This window comes from Phocoena phocoena, chromosome 9 (genome assembly GCF_963924675.1).
Source record: "Phocoena phocoena chromosome 9, mPhoPho1.1, whole genome shotgun sequence".
In the NCBI taxonomy this organism is placed as follows: domain Eukaryota; kingdom Metazoa; phylum Chordata; class Mammalia; order Artiodactyla; family Phocoenidae; genus Phocoena; species Phocoena phocoena.
Genome location: NC_089227.1, coordinates 74,626,358 through 74,649,105, shown reverse-complemented (window position 1 = coordinate 74,649,105; position 22,748 = coordinate 74,626,358). Strand labels below are relative to the sequence as shown.

The following is a 22,748-nucleotide window of genomic DNA, read 5'->3' as shown; positions in this document are numbered from 1 at the left end:
AGCAAGAAGGTAACTACCTAAACCTGAGTAAGATTCACTTACATCTCAGAAAGGACTGCAGGATAAAAGCATCCATCTTGTGTTACACATAATGAAAATTTGTTTCCTTGTAGCTGGTAAAATAATTGTGGAGAAAGGCCTGATTTCTTGACAAGGTATTTGGATGAGCACATTGCCAGTGGGATACACACTGTGAAAGTGACAAGTCTCTTCCAAGTTTCACTGGCAAGAGGAAAATAATCCTGCATAATAAGAGACCAATTGGGGGTGCAAGACTGAGCTTCTATGAGACAATTAGGGGATGGGGGGATGTGGAAACCAGAATAGGACAAGAGTACTTGTCCTGGGGACTGAGTGAATGAAATGCCAGAGCTGTATGCAGTGACCCTCTTCCCATGGTTTCTGTATTAGTCAATTTTTGCTGGGACAATAAACAATCCCAAAGTCTCAGTCGCTTAAACAATGAACAGTTATTTCTCACTTATGAGTATTGGCTGTGGCTCTGCTGGGCCTACCTGGGTTCCTGATATCAGTTAGGCTTTAGTTTAGATCTGCACTGAGTCTCATGCTGGGACCCAGGCTGAAGCAGTAGCTGCTATCTAAGCATGCTGTTCTCACGTCGGATGGTAAGAGTGCAAGAGGGTGATGGGCTTCTGCTAGAAAAAGGCAACCTGTCACTCCCACCCCTGGAAGTCACATGGGTAAACCAAGTCAGTGGGAAAGGGAATAGGGTCAGGGAGAAAGAGTGGATACTGCTGAACAATATTACAATCTACTATAAAACTACAGTCATACTAGGAAAATAATAAAAAAAACCTGGTGTCATGTGAAATTTGGTGAAAGCTATAGTGTATGGTGAGTTTTGCATTAAGGTCTGCACAGAACTGAAACAGTAAGCCCAGGAGAGAAACAACAGAAGAAAAAACTGGTTACAGTTTTATTTATTCAACCCAAAGTAAAAGGAAAGTAAACTAACATTTTTATAAGTGACATCTCTTTATCAGGTACTGTGCTGAATAATTTCATTCTCATTTACTTTCACAACAAGTTTTTCAGATGAGGAAACAAGTTCAGAAAGGTTGAGATTCTTGCCCAAGTTCCTATAGTTTGTGTTCCATGATGCTAATCCAGGAATATAACATTAAGGAAAGTTGAAAAACTAAGGAGCAGAGGGGCTCTGAGTGAGATCGGTGGGCATAGAAATTGAATCTTTAGCAATAGAAGACTAGACAAACACAAAAAGATGGCACCCTCCATCAAAACTGGGAAGGACTTGTTTTATATGGAAATGAGGTTAAAACAAGCTGGATCTACATCCCAGGCAAAGACATGGTCCATGGGTTTCTGGAAGACAGTAGGGTAGCATCAGCACCCAGGAGATGGCTGGTGCCAGCAGAGGCTACAGTTTTAGAGAGATAATGAAGGGAACAAATTCAGCAGAGTTTGTGATGGAGCTAAGACAGGGCCACCCCTAGCCCATTAGAAATACCCTGAAAAATTAGAAATGTGCCCTTTCTTCCTTTGGCACAGACCTGTGTCAGAACACATACTTTGGCCAGTACCTTCACAACCTATGGCATCACCCTAGTTTGGTTGGGATGAGAAGGGGAAGGGTAAAGTTTGAGGATTCAATCATAAAGAACGATATTCCTCCAAGCTGTCCACATGAGTGAGAAAAGTAGTCTATTTATATGGCTGCCTAGAGGAAATTTAAATATTCACCTAAAGTTGGATATATATTAAATAGGTGTTTTCTGTTGTTAAACTTCTTAAGAGAAAATGTGCTCTATTTTAGACATTACCAGACACACTAAAAAGGAATTCTCAATGTAACAGCATTCTAAAGTTTTAAATACTTGAGAGAATTAAAAACAATGAGCTGGCAATTAAACTCAAATCAAATATTGCTGTACTATACCTGCCCTACAACATACTGTTTTAAAGTATGCATTTTCCCCAGATGGACACAAATTCAATTATAAAATATCGAAGTTCTTTCTCTATCCTGTCTGGTTTTTTTTGAGATGTCCCATGTCAAAATTCCATCCAGCCTTCAGGACCTGATTCAAACCCTCTCTTCTCCACCAAGCTTAACCTTGGTCAAGGTTCCATAAATGATCTCTCCGTCCTCTGATTCTTGGGTCCTTGGCTTGTGTCTCTATTATGAATTAACTTTTATTATGATGGGTACATTTTGTTTGGAACACCCAGAGAAACTTTACTTACGAAGGCAAGCCCAGCCAAAAGGTTTCTCTTTTATTTTGAGTCACCTCTGACCCACCCTAACCTGCTGTAAGTATTAATAGTTTATCACTCCGTCTCCCATGCTAATATTGGGTTGGCCAAAAAGTTCGTTCGGGTTTTCCCATGCCATCTTAGGAAAAACCCAAATGAAATTTTTGGCTAACCCAATAGTAAAGGCCTGATCCTCATTAACTTGGAAGTTGACAAAGATTGGGGTGGGGGCCAGACTAAACATTTGTGAGATCATTGAGGGCAGAGGATATAAGACACCTTTTTCTTCTTTGTACCCCAGTACATAATATAGAATTGAGACCAGAGGTTCTCAGCCTGGGCACTGTTGCCATTTGGGGCCCGACAAGGACTTGTAGGGGACTGTCCTGTGCATTATGGGCCATTTAGCAGTATTCCTGCATAGTGCTGACAACCAAAATTCTCTCCAGACATTGCTAAATATCCTCTGGGGGACAAAAAGTTGCCACCAGTTGAGAACCACTGATCTAAACCATACTGAAAATTAAATGTGTGTTGAGTTGCTGTCAGGTATTGTCAGGTTTTTCCTCCACTTTGGCTCTTCCACACCTCCTAGCACTAGTGGGGAGTTCAACAAATATATTTAAATGAATGAATGCTTTAAATACATTGCAAATAATGCACAAAGCTTTCCTCTGAGCCATTAACAATTGAGTTTATAAGGATGATACATATTCATTTGTTCATGAGAGAGATGGTATGGTATATTGATTAATGCAGCAAATTCTGGAGTCAGACTGGGTAGGTTCAAATCCAGAGTGCAGGGGTTCATATCCCAGCTCTCAGCTTCCTAGCTCAGGAGCTTTGAGCAAGTCATTTAACCTTGTTGCACCTCAATATCCTCATCATAAAATGAGGATACAAATAGTACTTACCTCAACAAGACCGTGAAGACTACATGAGTTAAGATACGTGAAATGCTTGGAATAGTGCCTGACACGCTTGAGTTCTTATGTATTCAGCAAATTGAATACTTTACTCCAGGCATTTATAAGTGATGGGGATTTAACTATGAACAAGAAGTTCAAGCTCTCATGGATTTTGCAATCCAAAAGGCAAGCAGGAAAGGGACAGAAAATAAAGCACTGTAAGAGATGAACGGCAGGGCAGCCACAGAAGGCTGCGCTGAGGTCCCATGTGAGGCGAGGAAGGTGTCCCAGGATACAACTAAAGAAGAGTCTTCCAGGCAATAGTCCTGAAGCCAGACCATGCTGCGTGTGTTTAAGGAATGGCAAGCAGCACAGTGAAAACTGTGAACTATATACTGTGTCTTTAAAAAGAAAAATGCAAAATTATAAATTTCCTCTGAGATAAAAAAAAGCTAAGCAAATTTTAAAAGACTACAAAAACATGCCCAAAATTTGACAAATGTTTTGTTTGAGTGATGAGACTATGGGTGATGCATTTTTTTTTCTTTTCTATAATACCCTGGATACGTATTAATATAGTATTTCTAAAAAATCAAAAAAGGCTTTATCAATGATGGTCCTTGTAAATGAAACAGAATTTCCATTTACACAGGATTATTTCTATTTTTTCCTCTATTTTGTAGCTGAAATGTTAATATTTTTACTTTATTTGAATGTTCTAATGCCTGCTTAAGACAGTATGTTGCAAAGTTTACTTTCACTAATATCTCATTTAATATTTTGACTAAAAAGTTTTTCTCTGCCCATATGCTTAACACAAATTTCTTTTTTTCAACTGATGGGTCACAATATAGATATTTGTCTTTTGAAATTTCTTCACATCTTCTAAGGTGAAAATGGCTCTCTATTTACCAAACTTTTCTTCATTGAGTAGTCAGCAAAAATTCTGTGATAGTTCACTTAACTGCTCTTTCAAAATAGACTTTCCTGATCCAAGCAGCAGCAAAGGATTTGTAGAAATGAGGTTACACGTCTGGAAAATAAGTGATACTTTTAATGTCTTCATTTATGTTCAAATATTTTCACTCCTAAGTATATTTCTTAAATTCTATGTCTCAGCTACAACACAATTATAATTTAGCATTGATACTTCTGCATTTTATAGTCATTTTAAAATAAGTTACCCCTTTGAATCTGACAGAAATATAACTTTTTAAGTTTGCCATCTTTTGCAGTGTCTTCTGATAATTTTCTTGACCTAATATTTCTATTATGCTTTGATACATTATAGTGAAATTTAAAAATTCACTAGAAACTAGAAACATATATTGTCAGGGTAAAAGGATTCAGGGTGGTTTTGTTTGCCCTCAGGCACAAAAATGTAGGAGAGGTGTTTCTATAGGTTCTACTGCTTTATTTCCCTAAAGAAATGAAGTATAAAATCACGGAAATTCTTTACTTCGTATAGCTGTGTGGACATTAAAAAAGAGACAGACGAGAAGTTGTAGGAGAGGGAGATATGAAGATGTAGATCAAGAGTCCAAAAAGCCAAAATTTCATGAAAGATTATAAGATTAAGTTTGTAAAATGGAAATTAGGGAAATTCTCTCTTAAATTTACTCACCTAGAATCAATAGGGCCAAGCATTGTTCTAAGTATCATAATTATACATTTGGGGGGATAGAGAGTGTTTGAACGGCTGTGGCATTTAAATGATCTCCTATTCTCATCAGGCTCTCTCTCTTTTTTTTTCTTTTTTGCACTATAGGTGAAGGATAGGGTGGAAGTGTGGTTGCTAGTGAATATAGAGAATAAATGTATGACATTTTAGTTCATCCAACATTTTTTAAATGCCAGCATAAGACATATTCACACACATACACAAAAGCTGTGTTTTACAGACCTAAATAACTGTATGTATTTTTTAAAATAAGCACCAAAAATTATTTTAATGCATGGTATTTTCAAATCTTCCCAAATACTGTTACTTAATTTTAAGTTTTATGTAATGATTAGGTATATATTATATTAACTATTTTCAAATATACTTATGTGAAGTATTTTGAGAATAAAATAAAAAATATACTAATAGTTGTATATCTTGAAAATCTCTATATACATGCAAAAAAGTGTTTTTTATAACTATTCAAGAGACTGAATAAAAATGTCTTAATCATTCAGTATATTTTTACATTACATTTTCATTCAACAGTGTCAGAATATTTTAATCACCAATATTCCTAAGAACGATGCTTAAAAATATTTACCATTAAAAATAGGAGAAAATTTCAAATCTAGCTATTATTGGCAAAAGCCGTGTCCCTTCTTAAAAACCAAACAAATAAAAATCAACAAGGAAAACTACTTGTTCATTTTGTATCTTCTTACCTTCCTCCAGTTCTTCTGTATCAGATATAGAGTCCAAAGTTGTATTTGTAGAGTTAGATATCTGTTTAACATTCTTCTTTTCATAATTAGCAATTAATTGGTGATATCTATCCACAAAGAGAAAATATATATGAATTCCAGCATTCATAAATATTCAGGTCAATTCATGATACCTAATTATCAAGTCAAAACTGTAGACATTAGCTAATGCCTTTCCAAGCATATCACACACAGCTGACCTCAAGCCTCCTCTCAAGCCAACTCCATCAATAGACGCCATTTTTATTTCACATACTCCCATTTTCTGGCACTTCTTTTTTTCCTGTAACCACAGATAAGCCACTGGCAAGGTAGAAAAAGTGGCTTAAGTTATACTTGGTGTATTAGATTGCTAGGGCTCCCATAACAAAATACCACAGACTGAGTGGCTTAAACAACAGAAATTTATTTACTTGCAGTTCTGGAGGCAGGAAGTCCAAGATCAAGTGTGCCAGTAGGGCTGGTTTCCTATGAGGGCCACAGGAAGGATCTGTGTGTTCCAGGCCTCTCTCCTTGGCTAGTAGATGACTGTCCTCTTGCTGCCTCTTCACATAAATTGTCCCTCTAATCTCCTCTTCTTATAAGGACACCAGTCAAATTGGATGAGGGACCACCCTAATGCACAGTCATTTTTAACTTAACAACTCTTTAAAGGCCCTTTCTCCAAATGGATTTATCCAAAATCTGTGGCACTGTGAGAAAGGACTTTAACATGAATTTGGGGGGAACACAGTTCAGCTCATAACACTTGGGCTTAACAGTAAATTGACAAAGTGAAGACATTTAACTCAGTCTAAGACTGAACCATATCCAGTAAAGAATAAACCTTTTCTCCATGCCTGAAAAGAGCCCATTCTAGCCACTCATTAATAGACATATGATTTCAGAATTTCAGTGAAAGGAATGAGGCAATGTATGGGGTAAAGCTAACTGTAAAATAAATGTCTAAATATAATTCCCTCATTTGAGACAGTTTCACTTATTTTTTAAAAACTATGTATATGAGAAACATATTTATTCTATGTTTCCACTCTGAATAAAGCAGTAGACCTTATGTACCAGGAAAGAGATCTAACAAATGATACTAAAAATAGAGGCTGTGTACTCACTATGGTAGATAGGCAATAGCTACTTAACCAACAAAAGTCACAATTACAGAAAGCTTAGTTACCATTACAAAAGAAGGGCAAAAACAAAAAAGAGGATGGGGGCATTAGATTGCAGCTTAAAGTCATTTGCAATTTTTATTATATGCTGATAGTTTTCACATCCTAAATGTAATTGCTTAGTCATTAGGAAATTACCTCTCTTCCCTTTTACCTCTTTGGAAAAAAGAAAAGTAATATAATGCTCTTAGAATTTTCAACATTGGCGATATTAAAGTAATATTGAGATGATGAAAATTCCATACTCATTTATTCTTAAATTAGTGATGGAGCAAACTACAAAAAGAATGTTCTAAAAACCACTTAGGGGAGATGAAAGAAGATTGTGAAATTTCCTACTGATCTACCTACCCAATAATAGCTTCATAAGACATATAGATGTAAACAAGTTATTTAGATAAATAAGTACTGTTTTCAGACCAATAAATATATTATTGTACAGATATATGTGTCTCCTAGTTTCATATATCCAGAGTTTTTAAGAGATGAATGAACAGTTAGGAACCCCTGTTATAAAGCAAATAATCCTTTTTATACTACAGATATTCACCAGTAATTTATCTCTTTATTTTATTTAAATTTTTAAACATATGGTTTGCTTATACCAAGGTAAAACAAAGTACACATGTCCAATATTGCAAAGATGGAAATACTGTATTCAATTATGGTCGACATATTTAATGGATTATGATTCCTTATTTTCTAAAGTTCAATTAAATTAAGACGTTTAAAATAAACATCTGAATGTATATATGAAAATTATTTTACTTTCCCTCTCCCCTTCTCGTTCTCTCTCCCCGTGATTTTCATATGAAATTAATGATTAAAAGGGATTGTTAAAATGTAAATAAAGTAGATGGAAGAAGAATAAAACAATAAACTAGAAAAAATATCTATGCATAATTTAAAATTGCCCTTAAAATTATAAAGAACATATTCTATATATTGTTTAAATTCATTAGCTATAAAATAATTTCTGTTCATTGCATCTTATTTCTCATTGACTATGAAAATCAGAAATTCATGTTCATCATGAAAAGTTTTATCTTTTGGGTATAATGAGAATATACTTAAGAATTCTGAAAACTTAAACTATAGTTAGCTAATAACAAATTAACAATAATATTCAAAACAAACAAAATATTTACATTATTAATATGTAAAAACAATGAAAGGGGCTTGTGTGGATTAATCATCTTTTGCCCAACTCTATTGTCCATACATTTATTTTCTTTATTGAGGTGTAGTTGATGTACAATGTTATATAAGTTACAGGTGTACAACATAGTGATTCACAATTTTTAAAGGTTATACTCCATTTATAGTTTTTGTAAAATATTGGCTATATTCCCTGTTCTATACAATATATCCTTGTAGCTTATTTATTTTATACACTGTAGTTTGCACCTCTTAATCCCCTACCCGTATCTTGCCTCTGCCCCCTTTCCCCTCCCCACTGGTAACCACTAGTTTTTTCTCTATGTCTGTGAGTCTGTTTCTTTCTTGTTATGTTCACTAGTTTGTTTATAAATTCCACAAATAAGTGATATCATATAGTATTTGTCTCTCTCTGACTTATTTCACTAAGCATAATACTCTCCAAATCCATCCATGTATTGCAAATGGCAAATTTTCATTCATTTTTATGACTGAGTAGTATTCCATTGTATATATATATATATATATATATATATATATATATATATATATATATACCACTTTTTCTTCATCCAGGTGATATCTCGCTGTGGTTTTTTTCATTTTCATTTGTCTCCAAGTATTTTTTGATTTCCTCTTTGATTTCTTCAGTGCCATTGGTTGTTTAGTAGCATACTGTTTAGCCTCCATGTGTTTGTGTTTTTTGCAGTTTTTTTCTTGTAGTTGATTTCTAGTCTCATAGCATTATGGTAAGAAAAGATTCTTGATATGATTTCAATTTTCTTAAATTTACTGAGGCTTGCTTTGGCCTAGCATATGATCTATCCTGAAGAATGTTGCATGTGCACTTGAAAAGAACGTGTATTCTGCTGCTTTTGGATGGAATGTTCTTTAGATATCTATTAAGTTGATCTGGTCTAATGTGTCATTTAAGGCTAGTGTTTCCTTATTGATTTTCTGTCTGAATATGATCTGTCCATTGATATAAGTGGGGTGTTAAAGTACCCTACTATTATTGTGTTACGGTCTATTTCTTCCTTTATGTCTGTTAATATTTGCTTTATGTATTTAGGTGCTCCTATGTTGTATGCACATATATTTACTATTATTACATCTTCTTTTTGGATTGATCCCTTGATTTTTATGTAATGTCCTTTTCTGACTCTTGTAACAGTCTTTGTTTTAAAGTCCCTTTTGTGTGGTATCAGTATTGCTATGCAGCTTTCTTTTGATTTCCATTAGCTGATCTCTACATTTCAAATGCATTTTAACAACCCTACATTTTTATTCTACTCCCTTCACAATTACTATTTTTGATATCATGTTTTATATTTAATTGTTTTGTGTATCTCTTAACTGCTTATTGTGGATATAGATGATATTACTACTTTTGTCTTTTAACCTTCTTACTACCTTTGTGCGTGGATGATTTCCTACCTTTCAAACAAAAAAAGGTATGTTTGCCTTTACTGATTTGTTGTTTCCTTTTATAATTTTCATGTTTCTAGTTGTGGCCTTTTCTTTTTTGTTTAGACAAGTTCCCTTAACAATTCTTGCAAAACTGGTTTGGTGGTACTGAACTCTTTTACCTTTTGCTTCTTTGTAAAACTTTTGTTCTCTCCATCAAATCTGAATGAAGGCCTTGTTTTTCCCTTTCATCACTTTAAGTATATTGTGCCACTCCCTTCTGGCCTGCAGAGTTTCTGCTGAAAAGTCAGCTGATAGCCTTATGGGAGTTCCCTTGTATGTAACTTGTTGTTTTTCCCTTGCTGCTTTTAATATTCTCTCTTTATCTTTAGTTTTTGCCATGTTGATTACAGTGTGCCTTGGTGTGTTCCTCTTTGGGTTAATCCATATGGGACTCTCTGCCCTTCCAGGACTTGGAAGCTGTTTCCTTTTCCACGTTAGGGAAGTTTTCGGCTCTTAGGTCTTCAGATATATTCTCAGCCCCTTTCTCTCTTCTCCTTCTGGGACCCCTATAATGTGAATATTAGTGTGGTTGATGTTGTCTCAGAGATCTCTTAAACTCTTTTCATTCTTTTTTCTGTTCAGCATCAGTGATTTCTACTACTCTGTCTTCCAGCTCACTGATCCATTCCTCTGTATCATTTAGTCTACTGTTGATACCTTCTACTTGATTGTTCGTTTCAGTCATTGTATTCTTCGACTGTTTGGCTGTTCTATATTTTCTAACACCTTGTTAAAAACTTCTAAATTCTCAGTCTGTGCATCCATCTTCTCCTGAGTTCTTTGATCATTGTTACAATCACTACCCTGAACTCTTTCTCGGGTAGATTCCCTATCTACTTCACTTAGTTATTCTGAGATTTTATCTTATTCGTTCATTTGGAACATGTTCCCTTTTACCTCATTTTGCCTAATTCACTTTTTATTTTTCTGTATCTGGTAGGTTGGTTACATTTCCTTGGATAAGTGGCCTTTTCGTAGGCCTGTGCATCCCAGCAGTGCACTCTCCTCTTGTCACCATAGCTATATGCTCTAGGGGTGCCCCTTATGTGGGCTGTATGAGTCCTTCTATTGTGGCAGGCTGATTTCTATGGGCAGTCTTGTAGGCTTGGTTGGCCCCTGGTCTGGTTCGTTGCCAGGCCCTGCCCCTCTGGTTGGCAGGGCCAGGTTATGAGGTGGCTGACTATAGAACCCTGGGGGGCCCTGTAGCTAGTGCTGGCTCCCTAGTGGGCAAAGTCAGGGTCCAGAAGACCCTGGTGCTATTGCCTGCCCACTGGTGGATGAAACCAGGTCTTGGGGCTAGTGCAAGCCTACTGCAGGGCAGAGCTGGATCCTGGGGACTGGTTGCAGGTCCCAGGAGTCCCAGAGCTGGTGTCAAATTCCTGGTGGGTGGGGCCACTTCCTGACACAGTTGGCTACAGGGTCCAGGGTGTCTTCAAGCTTGTGTTGGCCTAGTAGTAGGTGGGACCAGGGCCCAGCTGGTCACAGGGCAGGATTTGGCCTGCTGGTGGAGGGGCTGGATTTGTAGGTTGCAGTGCTGTGGTTGTCTTGTGGCTGTTGTCTGCCTGCTGGTGGGTGAGGTTGGTCCCAAGGCTAGAACATGCTTGCTGGTGTGTGGGACCAGGTCCCTGGGCAGGGTCTGGCCTGCTAGTGGTGGGCCAGGTCCACAGGCTACAGGGCTGCAGTTGTCTTGTGGCTGGTGTCTACCCACTAGTGGGTGGAGCTGGGTCCTAGGGTCTCTGGCTGGAGGGCCCTGGGGGTCCCAGGTCTAGTGCCTATGCACTGGAGTGTGGGTCTGGGTTCTGGGCCTTCTGGTGAGCAGGGCCCTGTCGAGGGGCAGCTGTGGGCTCAGGAGGTCTTAAAGTAGCCTGTCTGCTATGGGTTGGGCTGTGTTCCTGCCCAGTTAATTAATTGCTTGACCTGAGGCATCCAGCACTGTTGCCTACAGACTGTTGGGCCAGGGCAGCACTGCATCCTGAGGCCAATAAGCTAGAGGAATGATTCCAGAATGGTGCTTGCCAGCACCAGTGTCCATGTGCTAGAACAAGCTCCCAAAATGGCTGCCCCCAGTGTCTGTGTCCCCAGGGTGAACTCTAGTTGCCTCCTGCCTCTCCTGGAGACTCTCCAAGAACAGCAGCTGGTCTGACCCAGGCTCCTTTCAAATTACTGCTTCTGCCCTGGGTCCTGGAGAGTGTGAGACTTTGTGCGCATCCTTTAAGAGAGAAGTCTCTATTCCCCCCAGCCCTCTGGGACTCCTAAAAATAAGCCCTGCTGTCCTTTAAAACCAGATGCTCTGGTGGCTTGTCTTCCTGGTGCAGGACCACCAGGCTAGGAAGCCCAATGTTCGGCTTGGACCCCTCATTCCCTTGGGAGAACCTCTGCAATTGTAATTATTCTCCCACTTGTTGGGCACCCACCTTGGGGTATGGGACTTGACTATATCATGATTCTGCCCCTCCTACCCATCTAGTTGTGGTTCCTTCTTTACATCTTTAGTTGTAGAAGATCTTTTCTGGTAAATTCCAGTCTTTTTCATCAATGATTGTTTTGTAAATAGTTGTAATTTGGGTATACCCATGAGAGGAGGTGCACTCAGGGTCTTTCTACCCAGCTATCACTGCCAGTCTCCTCTATTGCCCATATGTTTTATTAATGGTATGTCACTAGTTGCTGGAATCCCTGTTCTGGCATACTTCAAATTCCCATGCCACTGGGAATTTATTAATCTGTAGACTCAGCCTACCTGCAGTTCTTATATTGATTAGGTCCTATATTGCTGTTCTTATATTGACAGCGAAAATCAAGCATTCCTGGATCCATGGGTCCAGAGTTCTTCATGTGTTTACCCCTATTGTGTGCTTTGTACTTTGGGGTTCATGTTTCTTTCCTTATGCTCAAATTCCACACAATTGTTAAAAGATATGCAGTATCACTTACATAGTAAAACCATTGAAAGAAGCATATTCCTCAGCTGTGAATCCATAAATATCTTGACAAGATAGGTTCACCTCTTGCTGAAGAAGAAGACTGACTAAACTTGTTGGTTCATCACTGAGAGCAATCATAAGGGCTGTTCTGGAGCAAGAGATATAAATGTGTCCATTTATGAATCTTAACCATGTCTTGTACTTTTTAAAAAATGAGTCTTCTAAATTTATTGTTTAAATGTATGATCAGGAAAAGAGTTGGGGCAAAAATGTAAAATGTGAGGCAGATCTACTCAAAAAGGTGTGGTAATCACAGATCATATCATGAAGTCTAAAGATAAGAGTCTCTAGGAAGCAGCTAGCTCAGTGGTTTTCAACCCCTGCTCCTGGGAACACTAGTGTTTTCCAGGAGATGTCTCAAAAATTCTATGGAGGGGAGTGTCTGGGACTCTGGGTACCCTATCCCCATTTAACTACAGCATCTGGGATTTAGAGATTGAGTTTCTGTGTAAGATTCTAATGTTAAAAAAAAATAATAGCAATAATTACATACCAATCTGGCCCAACTGTTTGATTTTGCAGATAGAAAAATAGATCCTGGGAATCTAGGTAATTTGTCCAAAGTCATATGGCCAAATCTTTTCAGTTTCAAAAATATGTCTCATATATACATATATGATATATATATAGGCTTACTTCACACTGAGGTCAAGAGCAGCCTGGAGTATTTAAGGAATGAGCACCTAGAATTTAACATATGTGTGCATGTGTATATATTCCTGTTAGATAGCTATAGTTATATGCTCTTATTTAACATTAATTATACCTTTGATTCTTATCTGAAGCATTCACATCTGCCCCACTCTTCAGAAGAAATTCTACCATTTCTGCATTATTTTCAGTAATGGCAAGTAAAAGTGGAGTATACCCATCCTGGAAAAATTATTTCAAAATGATTATTTAAAATATTATACCAACATTCCATGCCTTTTAATTTAAGTTCAATTTAAAAAATAAGTATGCTTATAAGAAACCTCTGTAATAACCTATAATTGAATAGAATCTAAAAAAGAATATATATATGCCTGTCAAAAAATCAAAATAAAATTATAAAAATAATACTAAAATAAAATATAGTTGGCCAGTCAAAAAATAAAATTGAAGTTTCTGCTTTAGGCTTAATTCAAATTGTGGGCAAGAGCACTCAGGAGTATTTAATCACTGAGCACCTAGAATTTAACGTAAGTATTGCAAACCATCAATTCACATTTTGTAATGTTGTTACAGCTGAGTTTCCTAGGGTTTCATTTAAACTTCCAAGGCTGGCACTTATTTTGGCCTGTCATGCAGATAAAGTATCAGTGAACTAAAGTGTTAGGAAGCGTAAAAACATATATTTATCAGTTATCCATAAAGTCTTAATAGGTGACTTGGATTACTTTTAGTATAACAAGTGATTTTCTAATTTTACTCGAATTATTCACGAGTATACAAATAAAATATAAAAGGACATAGTCTTCATGATTTTTAATCAATGTTCATTTATAAGGAAATCAAGTATTTCTCATGTGATGTACTTCTTTGAACAGTTATAATTGTTAAAACTCATGTTGCTTTGGAGGTCAAGATTATAATCTGAAATGAAATGGAGAAAGGTTTTTTTAAAAAGGAAAACCTTATCAGTATTTGATAATCTCATTCTCCTTCTCCTTCTCCCTAATTTCATTTTGTAAAATTCATGTTTTATATAACATGTGTCTCAACAGATACAAATTATCTGCAATGAATACCTTCTTTTACTGCTTTCTAAAATATAATGTATTGTTTTTAATAGAAGACTACCTTATTTTGAGCTTCAAGATTAGCTTTGTGTTCAAGCAATTTTGCAACTAATGAGTCACTTTGATGACAAGCAGCATAATGAAGAGCAGTATTGCCATATAAATCCACCAGGTTTGGGTCTGCGCCATGTTCTAGAAGAATAGTAACACAACTCTCCTTGTCACACTGTACTGCCTGTCAGTACAAAAAGAATAGACGGGTAACCAATTTACTATTTAGGATCTGATATATTAAACTAATGTTTAATACTATGTTTTAAAATATGAAATATAACAAAGGTTAACTAGGAGAAGAACTCAAATGTAATTCAATTGAAAAGGAAAAATCAGCACACCTTAGTCAATGGAGATCTGTTTTCACCATCCCAGACGTTTACTTTGCACTGTTTCTCAATTAAGAGAGATACAATATTTGAATATCCATTAGCACAGGCCAGGTGCAAAGCTGTTCTGTATCAATATAATGAAACACAAAGTTATAGATAAGTCTTACTTTGAGAAGTTATCTGCTATGCCCAAGAACATGCCAGATCATATATTATTAAGGTATTTGCTTTGTGTACTTATTTATATTTACACAAAATTTAATTAATTATAATTGCTTTTTACTGAATTAAAAGAGCTGTGCAAATGCCTGAAGATCAAATATTTAACTGGTTTCACTTCAAAGAAAATTTAACTATGCATTAAACAATAGGTTTTTTTCAAACACCAAAATGGAGTATGAGCCTTGGAGAATGATAAAATTAGACATCCAATTATGTCTAGAAATGATCTCTAAAACCTAAGATACATGTGCCAGATAACAGGAGGAAAAGACATTGCCTATGTTTGCCTATTGCATGGCATACCGCACATAAGTGTGTGTTTCTCTTTGCTCAGCTATTAAAGTTGTCATCTCCATCTAAGAAGTGAACACAAAGATGAAAGCCTAAGTACTCTTTAAGTTGTAGATCCCAACTTAATTTTCAGTTATTAAAATAATTTCTACTTCTCAAAGAACCATATTCTATGTAGCCTCCCAGAAACCAAGCATATAGTCATGAGGTATGACAGATACTAATGAGCTCCATTTAAACTTTGTAGCTTTTAGCCTGGACTAACTAACCCTCAACAAACTTTTATTTATTTGTGAAGGTGATGTCTTTATATCCTTATTTTAAGATAATTTCATAATACAAAGTCTATATACAGGTAGCCCAGGTCCCAAACAAAAGATTTTAGATGCCATTTTCCCACTTCATTTTAGGTCCTCAGAAGTACTTTATGGGTACCTAAACAGAACTGTTATTGACACTAAGAGTAGCAAATGTAGCCCACAAGGACTTGAAAATAAGGTAACTTTCAAAGAACAAGGCTCATAAAATCCAAACATGATGATATAACTTACCATTTATGGGAGTAAACTCAAAAAATATAAAAATAATTTTGAACAATTTGGAAATACAAAAACTCCAATCAAGTTTACTTGACTATAATCTCTGGAAGGGAAGAATATAACTATAATTCAAAAAACCAGAAACCTAACCAATTATGTCATTCTCGCTGAAGAAAGACTGTACTCAGAAAGAGGATGGTCAGCTAAGTGATAGACTGAAGCCAAAAGTTATCCATGATTAACATCCTTCATGGTAAAGAATATATGAATTTAAGGAGCCCATACTTCCCAGTCATTGGAAAGGAATACTTTGTTTTTCTGTAGAACAAAAATGATTCCTCAGACATCATGGTCTAGATGAAATATCCCTCAAAATGATCTACCTTGTTTTGTCACGATTCCATCCTTACCAAATAAACTTTTGATAACTAATTTGGTTTCTCAGAAATCATGACACAGGAAAAGCACTGATTAGCCTTTTTGTTGACATCCATAATTTGGCTTAAAGGTAAATTTCCTTATGTAATAGGAAGTTTCTCCAGTCTTCAACCTGAACATATGGGGCCGAAAGTCTTTAAGCTGACCTAAAATAAATCCTTGCAGTAGCATAGCAAATCCTAAAAAACATTTTGATCCATCCCCTTCACCCACTGTTATATATATCTCAAAATTTTAGTCTCAAGGAACGTAGGTGGCTTTTACTCAATCTTTAGATCTGATTCTCTTTCCAACTCCAGTTTCCTTTTTTCATTCAAACAAACAAACAAAAACCAAAACCAATTTCACTTTCTCTGAGAGAAAGTAATTGACATTTGAGTACTTCCCAGGAGGTGTTCCAGAAGTGGCTGCTGCATGGCTGCTGCACGCCTGCTGAATATTTTACTCTTCCAATTGAAGTCTAAACCCTATGTGACAGGGGGACCTTCAAGATGGTGAAGGAATAAGACAGGGAGATCACCGTCCTCCCCACAGATACATCAAAATTACATCTACATGTGGAACAACTCCTACAGAACACCTACTGAATGCTGGCAGAAGGCTTCAGACTTCCCAAAAGGCAAGAAACTCCCCACGTACCTGGGTAGGGCAAAAGAAAAAACAGAGAGAAAAGAATGGGGATGGGACCTGCACCAGTGGGAGGGAGCTGTGAAGGAGGAAAAGTTTCCCCTTCACTGGTGGAGATGGGGAGTGGGTGGGGGAGAAGCTTCAGAGCCATGGAGGAGAGCACAGCAACAGAGGTGCAGAGGGCAAAGCAGAGAGATTCCCATGCAAAGGATTGGTGACAACCAGCACTCAACAGCCTGAGAATATTGCCTGCTCACCCGCTGGAGCTGGGAGCTGAGGCTCGGGCTTCAGCAGTCAGATCCCAGGGAGAGGACTGGGGTTGGCTGCGTGAACACAGCCCGAAGCAGGTTAGTGCGCCACAGCTAGCCGGGAGTCCGGGAAAAACTCTGGACATGCCTAAGAGGCAAGAGACCATTGGTTGTGGTGCACGAGGAGAGGGGATTCAGAGCACGGCCTAAATGAGCCCCAGAGACGGGCATGAGCCGTGGCTATCAGCGAGGACAACAGAGATGGGCATGAGACACTAAGGCTGCTGCTGCAGCCACCAAGACACCTGTATGCAAGCACAGGTCACTATCCACACCACCCCCCCGAGAGCCTGTGCAGCCTGCCATTGCCAGGGTCCCGGGATCTAGGGACGACTTCCCGGGGAGAACACATGGTGGCCTCAGGCTGTTGCAATATCATGCTGACCTCTGTTGCCACAGGCTCACTCCACATTCCATACCCCTCCCTCTCCCCGGCCTGAGCCAGAGCCCCCTAATCAACTGCTACTTTAACCCCGTCCTGTCTGGGCAGAGAACAGACACCCTCAGGTCACCTACGTGCAGAGGCAGGGCCAAATCCAAAGCTGAACCCGAGGAGCTGTGCGAACAAAAAGAGAAAGGGAAATTTCTCCCAGCAGCCTCAGGAGCAGCCGATTAAATCTCCACAATCAACTTGATGTACCCTGCATCTGTGGAATACCTGAATAGACAACGAATTATCCCAAAATTGAGGCGGTGGACTTTGGGAGCAACTGTAGACTTTGGGTTTGCAATCTGCATCTAATTTGTTTCTGGTTTTATGTTTATCTTAGTTTAGTATTTAGAGCTTATTATCATTGGTAGATTTGTTTATTGATTTGGTTGCTCTCCTCCTGTTTTTATATATATATATATATATTTTTTTTCCTCTTTCTCTTTCTGTGAGTGTGTATGTGTATGCTTCTCTGTGTGATTTTCTCTGTATAACTTTGTTTTGCCATTTGTCCTAAGGTTCTGTCTGTCCATTTTTGTTTGTTTTTTTAGTATACTATTTAGCACTTATCATTGGTGGATTTGTTTTTTTGGTTTTGTTGCTCTCTTCTTTCTTTCTTTTCTTTTATTACTTATTCTTTTATTTTTAAAAATTTATTTTTGTTATTTTATTTTACTTTATTTTTTTCCTTTTTTTCTTTATTTTTTTCTCCCTTTTCTTCTGAGCTGTGTGGCTGACAGTATCTTGGTGCTCCAGCCGGGTATCAGGCCTGAGCCTCTAAGTGGGAGACCTGAGTTCAGGACATTAGTCCACCAGAGACCTGGCCGCACGTAACATCAAATGGCAAAAGCTCTCCCAGAGATCTCCATCTCAACACTAAGACCCAGCCCGACTCAACAACAAGCAGGCTACAGTGCTGGACACCCTGTGCCAAACAACCAGCAAGACAGGAACACAACCCCACCCATTAGCAGAGAGGCTGCCCCAAATCATAATAAGTTCACAGACACTCCAAAACACACCACCGGATGCTGTCCTGCCCACCAGAAAGGCAAGATCCAGCCTCATCTACCAGAACACAGGCACCAGTCCCCTCCACCAGGAGGCCTACACAACCCGCTGAACCAACCTTACCCACTGGGGACAGAAACCAAAACCAACGGAAACTACGAACCTGCAGCCTGTGAAAAAGGGACCCCAAACACAGTAAGATAAGCAAAATGAGAAGACAGAGAAATACGCAGCAGATGAAGGAGCAAGGTAAAAACCCACCAGACCAAACAAATGAAGAGGAAATAGGCAGTCTACCTGAAAAAGAATTCATAATAATAGTAGTAAAGATGATCCAAAATCTTGGGAACAGAATGGAGAAAATACAAGAAATGTTTAACAAGGACCTAGAAGAGTAGGTCCTTTGAGTAGTATGACTGAAAGTGTTCATTTGGAATTGAGCCTTCACCTACAAGGCAACCTACCGATCTGAGGGACTTTTAAAATAAAAACCATAAAAGTAATTTAATTTTATACCTAGGAGAGATATTAGACATCTTCAATTCACTTTCAAACTCATTAGGCACAGAACTCAAAATAAAAACATAAATATTAGCTAAATAAGCAAAGCACATTAACAGGGAGCTCCTCTGGTTTAATAAGAAATAGTCTTCAATGGGGCTTTGCAGATCTTGGTTTAAAAAACATCTATCTAGTAATAGTTCTGATTTGACAAGATGAGGAGATTCAGGGTCAAGGTCATACAATGCAGGGAAGGCCTCAAATTCAGATTTTTATTCCAAAAACAGTGTTATTCCTACTGGGCCACTATGGCCTTCAACTGCCACCATAAACATAATAAAGAACATTTCTATCACTCTAAAAAGTTTCCTCATATCCCTTTGCAATCAATCCCCCTTCCTCCAGTCCCCATATGAAACACCTGGTAACTACTAATTTGCTTTCTTTGGCTATAATTTTGCCTTTCTAGAATTTCATATAAAAGGAGTCACTTGATATATAGTCTTTTGTATCTGGTTTCTTTGACTTAGCAGGACACTTTCAAGATTCATCCATGTTGTTGCATGTATCAGTAATTTCATTTCTTTTATTAATAAGAGATACCATTTTATTGCTGAGTAATATCTTTAAATTATATTTTTCTATGTATGTATATATATGTATTCATTCGTCAAAAAATATTAATTCAGCACTTACTATGGCTAGGCAAGGTTCTAGGTGATGAAGATACAGCAGCAAATAAAACAAAAATACCTGACCTTATGGATCATACATGGCTAGTGGAAGAGGTCAACGAAAAAACTTAAAATACAAGGTACAACAGACAGTATTAAGTGCTAAAGAGAAAAATCAGGCAAGGAAGAGGAACAGAAAATGTCAGCATGGAGAGGGGGTGCAATTGTTGGAAGAGTAGCCAGGGAAGCTCTCACTGATAAGATGACAAACACCTGAAGGAAGTGAGACCAAGCCATGTGGATATCTGGGTGGGGAAGCACTCCAGGCAAAGGACCCAGCAAGTCCAAAGGCCCTAACTGCATGTCTGGCATTTCTGTGGACACTAAAAAGGCCAGAGTTAACTGGAGATGAATGAAAGGGAGAGTTGTAGGAGTTAAGATCAGAGAGATAACAGGGAGGGGGGTGAAGGTTGTGTAGGGTTGTATGAGCCTTTGGAAGGACTTTGGCTTTTACCCCTAACGAGATGGAAATCCAGTGGATGTTGTTAAGACAAGGAAGGACATCACTTGACATACATTTTAGAGGATCATTCTGGCTAATGTGTGGAGAATAAATTGGAAAGGTTAAAAGACAGAAAACTACCTGGGAGGCCACTGCAGTAATTCTCATTAAGATATGATGGTGGCTTTGACTACAGTGGTACCTTGGAAGGTGGCAAGAAATGGCTGGATTTTAAACATGTTTTGAAGGTAGAACCAAAAAGATTTACTGTTGAATGAGATGAAGGATGTGAAAGAATGAGAGTAGTCAAGAATGACTCTAGGGGTTCTGGCCTAAACAACTGAAAGAAAGGATTTGGCATTTATAGAAAGAGAAGAGCAGATCTGAGGAGGAATAACAGGAGCACAGCATGCGGATGTTGGAGATTCCTAAGCAGTGATGGGGTGGAGCTAGCGGCTCTCACAAGCCCATTGTTAAATTTTCAGGAATTATTCGAGCCGCTTGACATCACATTGGTAGGTGGAAATCAGGGATTCTCTTCCCTTCTCCCCACCCCCACTCAAGAGCCTGTTATATAACATTTACCAGCACACCACAGCCTGTTAGATATACAAGTGATAGTGTAGGCATTTGTATATATATGAGTCTAGAGTTCAGGGGAGAGATCTAGCTGGAGATTAAAAGTTGGAAGGCATTGGAATACAGTTACAGACGATCTCTCTTCATCAGGCAAGTGAGGATTAAGAGAGAGACAGAGAGAGAATTATTTCGAGGTCTGAGCCCTCAAATATTTACCAATCAGGAAGATGAAGAGAAACCAGCAAAGGAGTCTGAAAAGAACTGTCCACAGAAGTAGAAGAAATGCCAAGTGAACTAAGTGTTCTGAAAGACAAGACGATATTTCAAATACTACTGCTAGGAAAGTAAGAGACTTGGCTGAGATGCCTGCCAGGTACGACTGAGAATTGACCACTGAATAAAGTCATGTTGACCTTGTTGATGACCTTGTAAAGAAATTCAGAGGAGTGGTGTAGGATAAAAGTCAGATAAATTATTGAATAGATAACTCTGATTCTATTAAAAGAGGAGGTAAAACTATGAGCAAGTTGACACAGATCCTCTAATCATAGTTTCCAGTTGCCCTATTACAATGAAAGATGACGCTTTATACACCCTATGACCTGAAAACTCCCCACAAGATTTTAAGGTAGGCACATATAGTACATATTTTCTGTTATTAATGCCAAATACATAACCTCTTCATATCTTAACATATAAAATTAATTTTGTTTTTGCAGTAAGTGGTTGTTGATGAGCTTTTTGAAGATACTCTACAACTGAAAAAAATTTTTCATAGGAGATCCACATTAAAAAGTTAATTGTTTTGCTCTTTCAAAGTCTTAAAATCTTAATGATCACTGTTCTGGGAAGTCGCCTCTACTCTTTTCCTATTAGTTAATTAGGAATACAGAAAATCTTAGTGGCTGGGGACGGTATATACCAAAGAAGAAAAACCATAGCATGGGGAAAGGGTGAAGTGCCCAGTGGAGATTAAGGCAGTGGGAGGAGTGGAGGGAATTGGGAAGGACACAAACGCCCTCAGATATCCTGGTGAACATTTCTAAAACTAAGAAGCTGAAAGTTGGGGGTATGACCCTCTGCCCGTGGTTCCCAGACCTCTCCACTATGGGAAACTCAGAGTGACAACCAGTGGGGTAGTCCAGACAAGTCCTGTTTCTGGTTAGAGGACCCAGTGGCCCCAGCTTCCCCTCCATGCTGCCCTTCATCACTCTGGTCACCTGTGTTCTCTGTCCCGCATGTTCACATCATGTTTCTTGAGCCGAAGATACTCCTTCACCTTCTCTAAATCCCCAACCGAGGCAGCTTTGTGAAGTTTCTTTAAATCCTTATCTCTAAGGTTGTAGCCTGGCTGGGCTGGAGGACCAATACTGGCTGGCCCGCCTATGGGCAGGTGTGAGCAAGAACTGTGGGGCTCATCCTTCCTTCTCCATAATGTGAAAAGCTTCTTCATGGCGGCACAGGAAGCAGTCCTTCAGTTGGACCAGGATGTCCCTGGAGGTCCTAACTGCCCCACCTGCCTCTCCACCTTGGCCCTCTGGCTCGCGGGCCCCTCTGGCCAGGTAGGTCCTCCCCGCAGTGCTGGAGTCAAAGCCAGCTAGAGACCGGAAGTGGGCCAAAGATCAGAACCTGTGTGGGCGGCTTTTCCCAGTTGCCTAGCAACACCCAGGGCCTCTGGCACCTGAGGTTGGGACCCAGCCCCCCGGTTGCCCAGATACACATTCTTCAGTCAAGATCTTAGATTAACTGCTAACACTCTCAGTCTTCCTATTAGATCCAGCATCTTTGGGTAGAAACCTATCAACTTTCTTACAAATACCCCTTTCCCTTCAAGGATAGACCTAGTAGCCTGAACTCTTACAAACCAAGATTTACCTTCCTCCTGGTAGAGATGAACCTCCTCCAGTGATCTTGCCTCCAGCCTACTCCCTGCCTCTCACCAACATGGTTCACAAGGCGCAACTCGCTTTTAACAATAACTGAGATCCCTTCATAATCTCAATTTCAAACATACTTTTGAATACCATCTCTCATGTTTTAGCTCACTCTCTTGTCACAAAACTCCAAAAATCCTTCTAACTCATTGCACCTACAGTCCATTAATTCTGCCACATTTCACTGACCTTGACCACCCCACTCTGTTCTCACTTCCCTACTTAAGTAGGTTAAAT

The 22,748-nt window shown here is 38.5% G+C and overlaps 1 protein-coding gene across 1 annotated transcript; it reads right to left on the bottom strand.

The window, feature by feature from the left end:
- Positions 1 to 1,000: 1,000 nt before the first annotated feature.
- ANKRD7 (ankyrin repeat domain 7) lies at positions 1,001 to 22,030 on the bottom strand. The gene is given in 10 exon segments (XM_065883570.1): positions 1,001 to 1,122; positions 5,532 to 5,638; positions 5,771 to 5,873; positions 12,299 to 12,344; positions 12,346 to 12,436; positions 13,115 to 13,221; positions 14,131 to 14,304; positions 14,465 to 14,579; positions 21,798 to 21,933; positions 21,985 to 22,030. Coding segments are annotated over 10 exon segments (1,047 nt in total).
- Between the last annotated feature and the right edge of the window lie 718 nt (positions 22,031 to 22,748).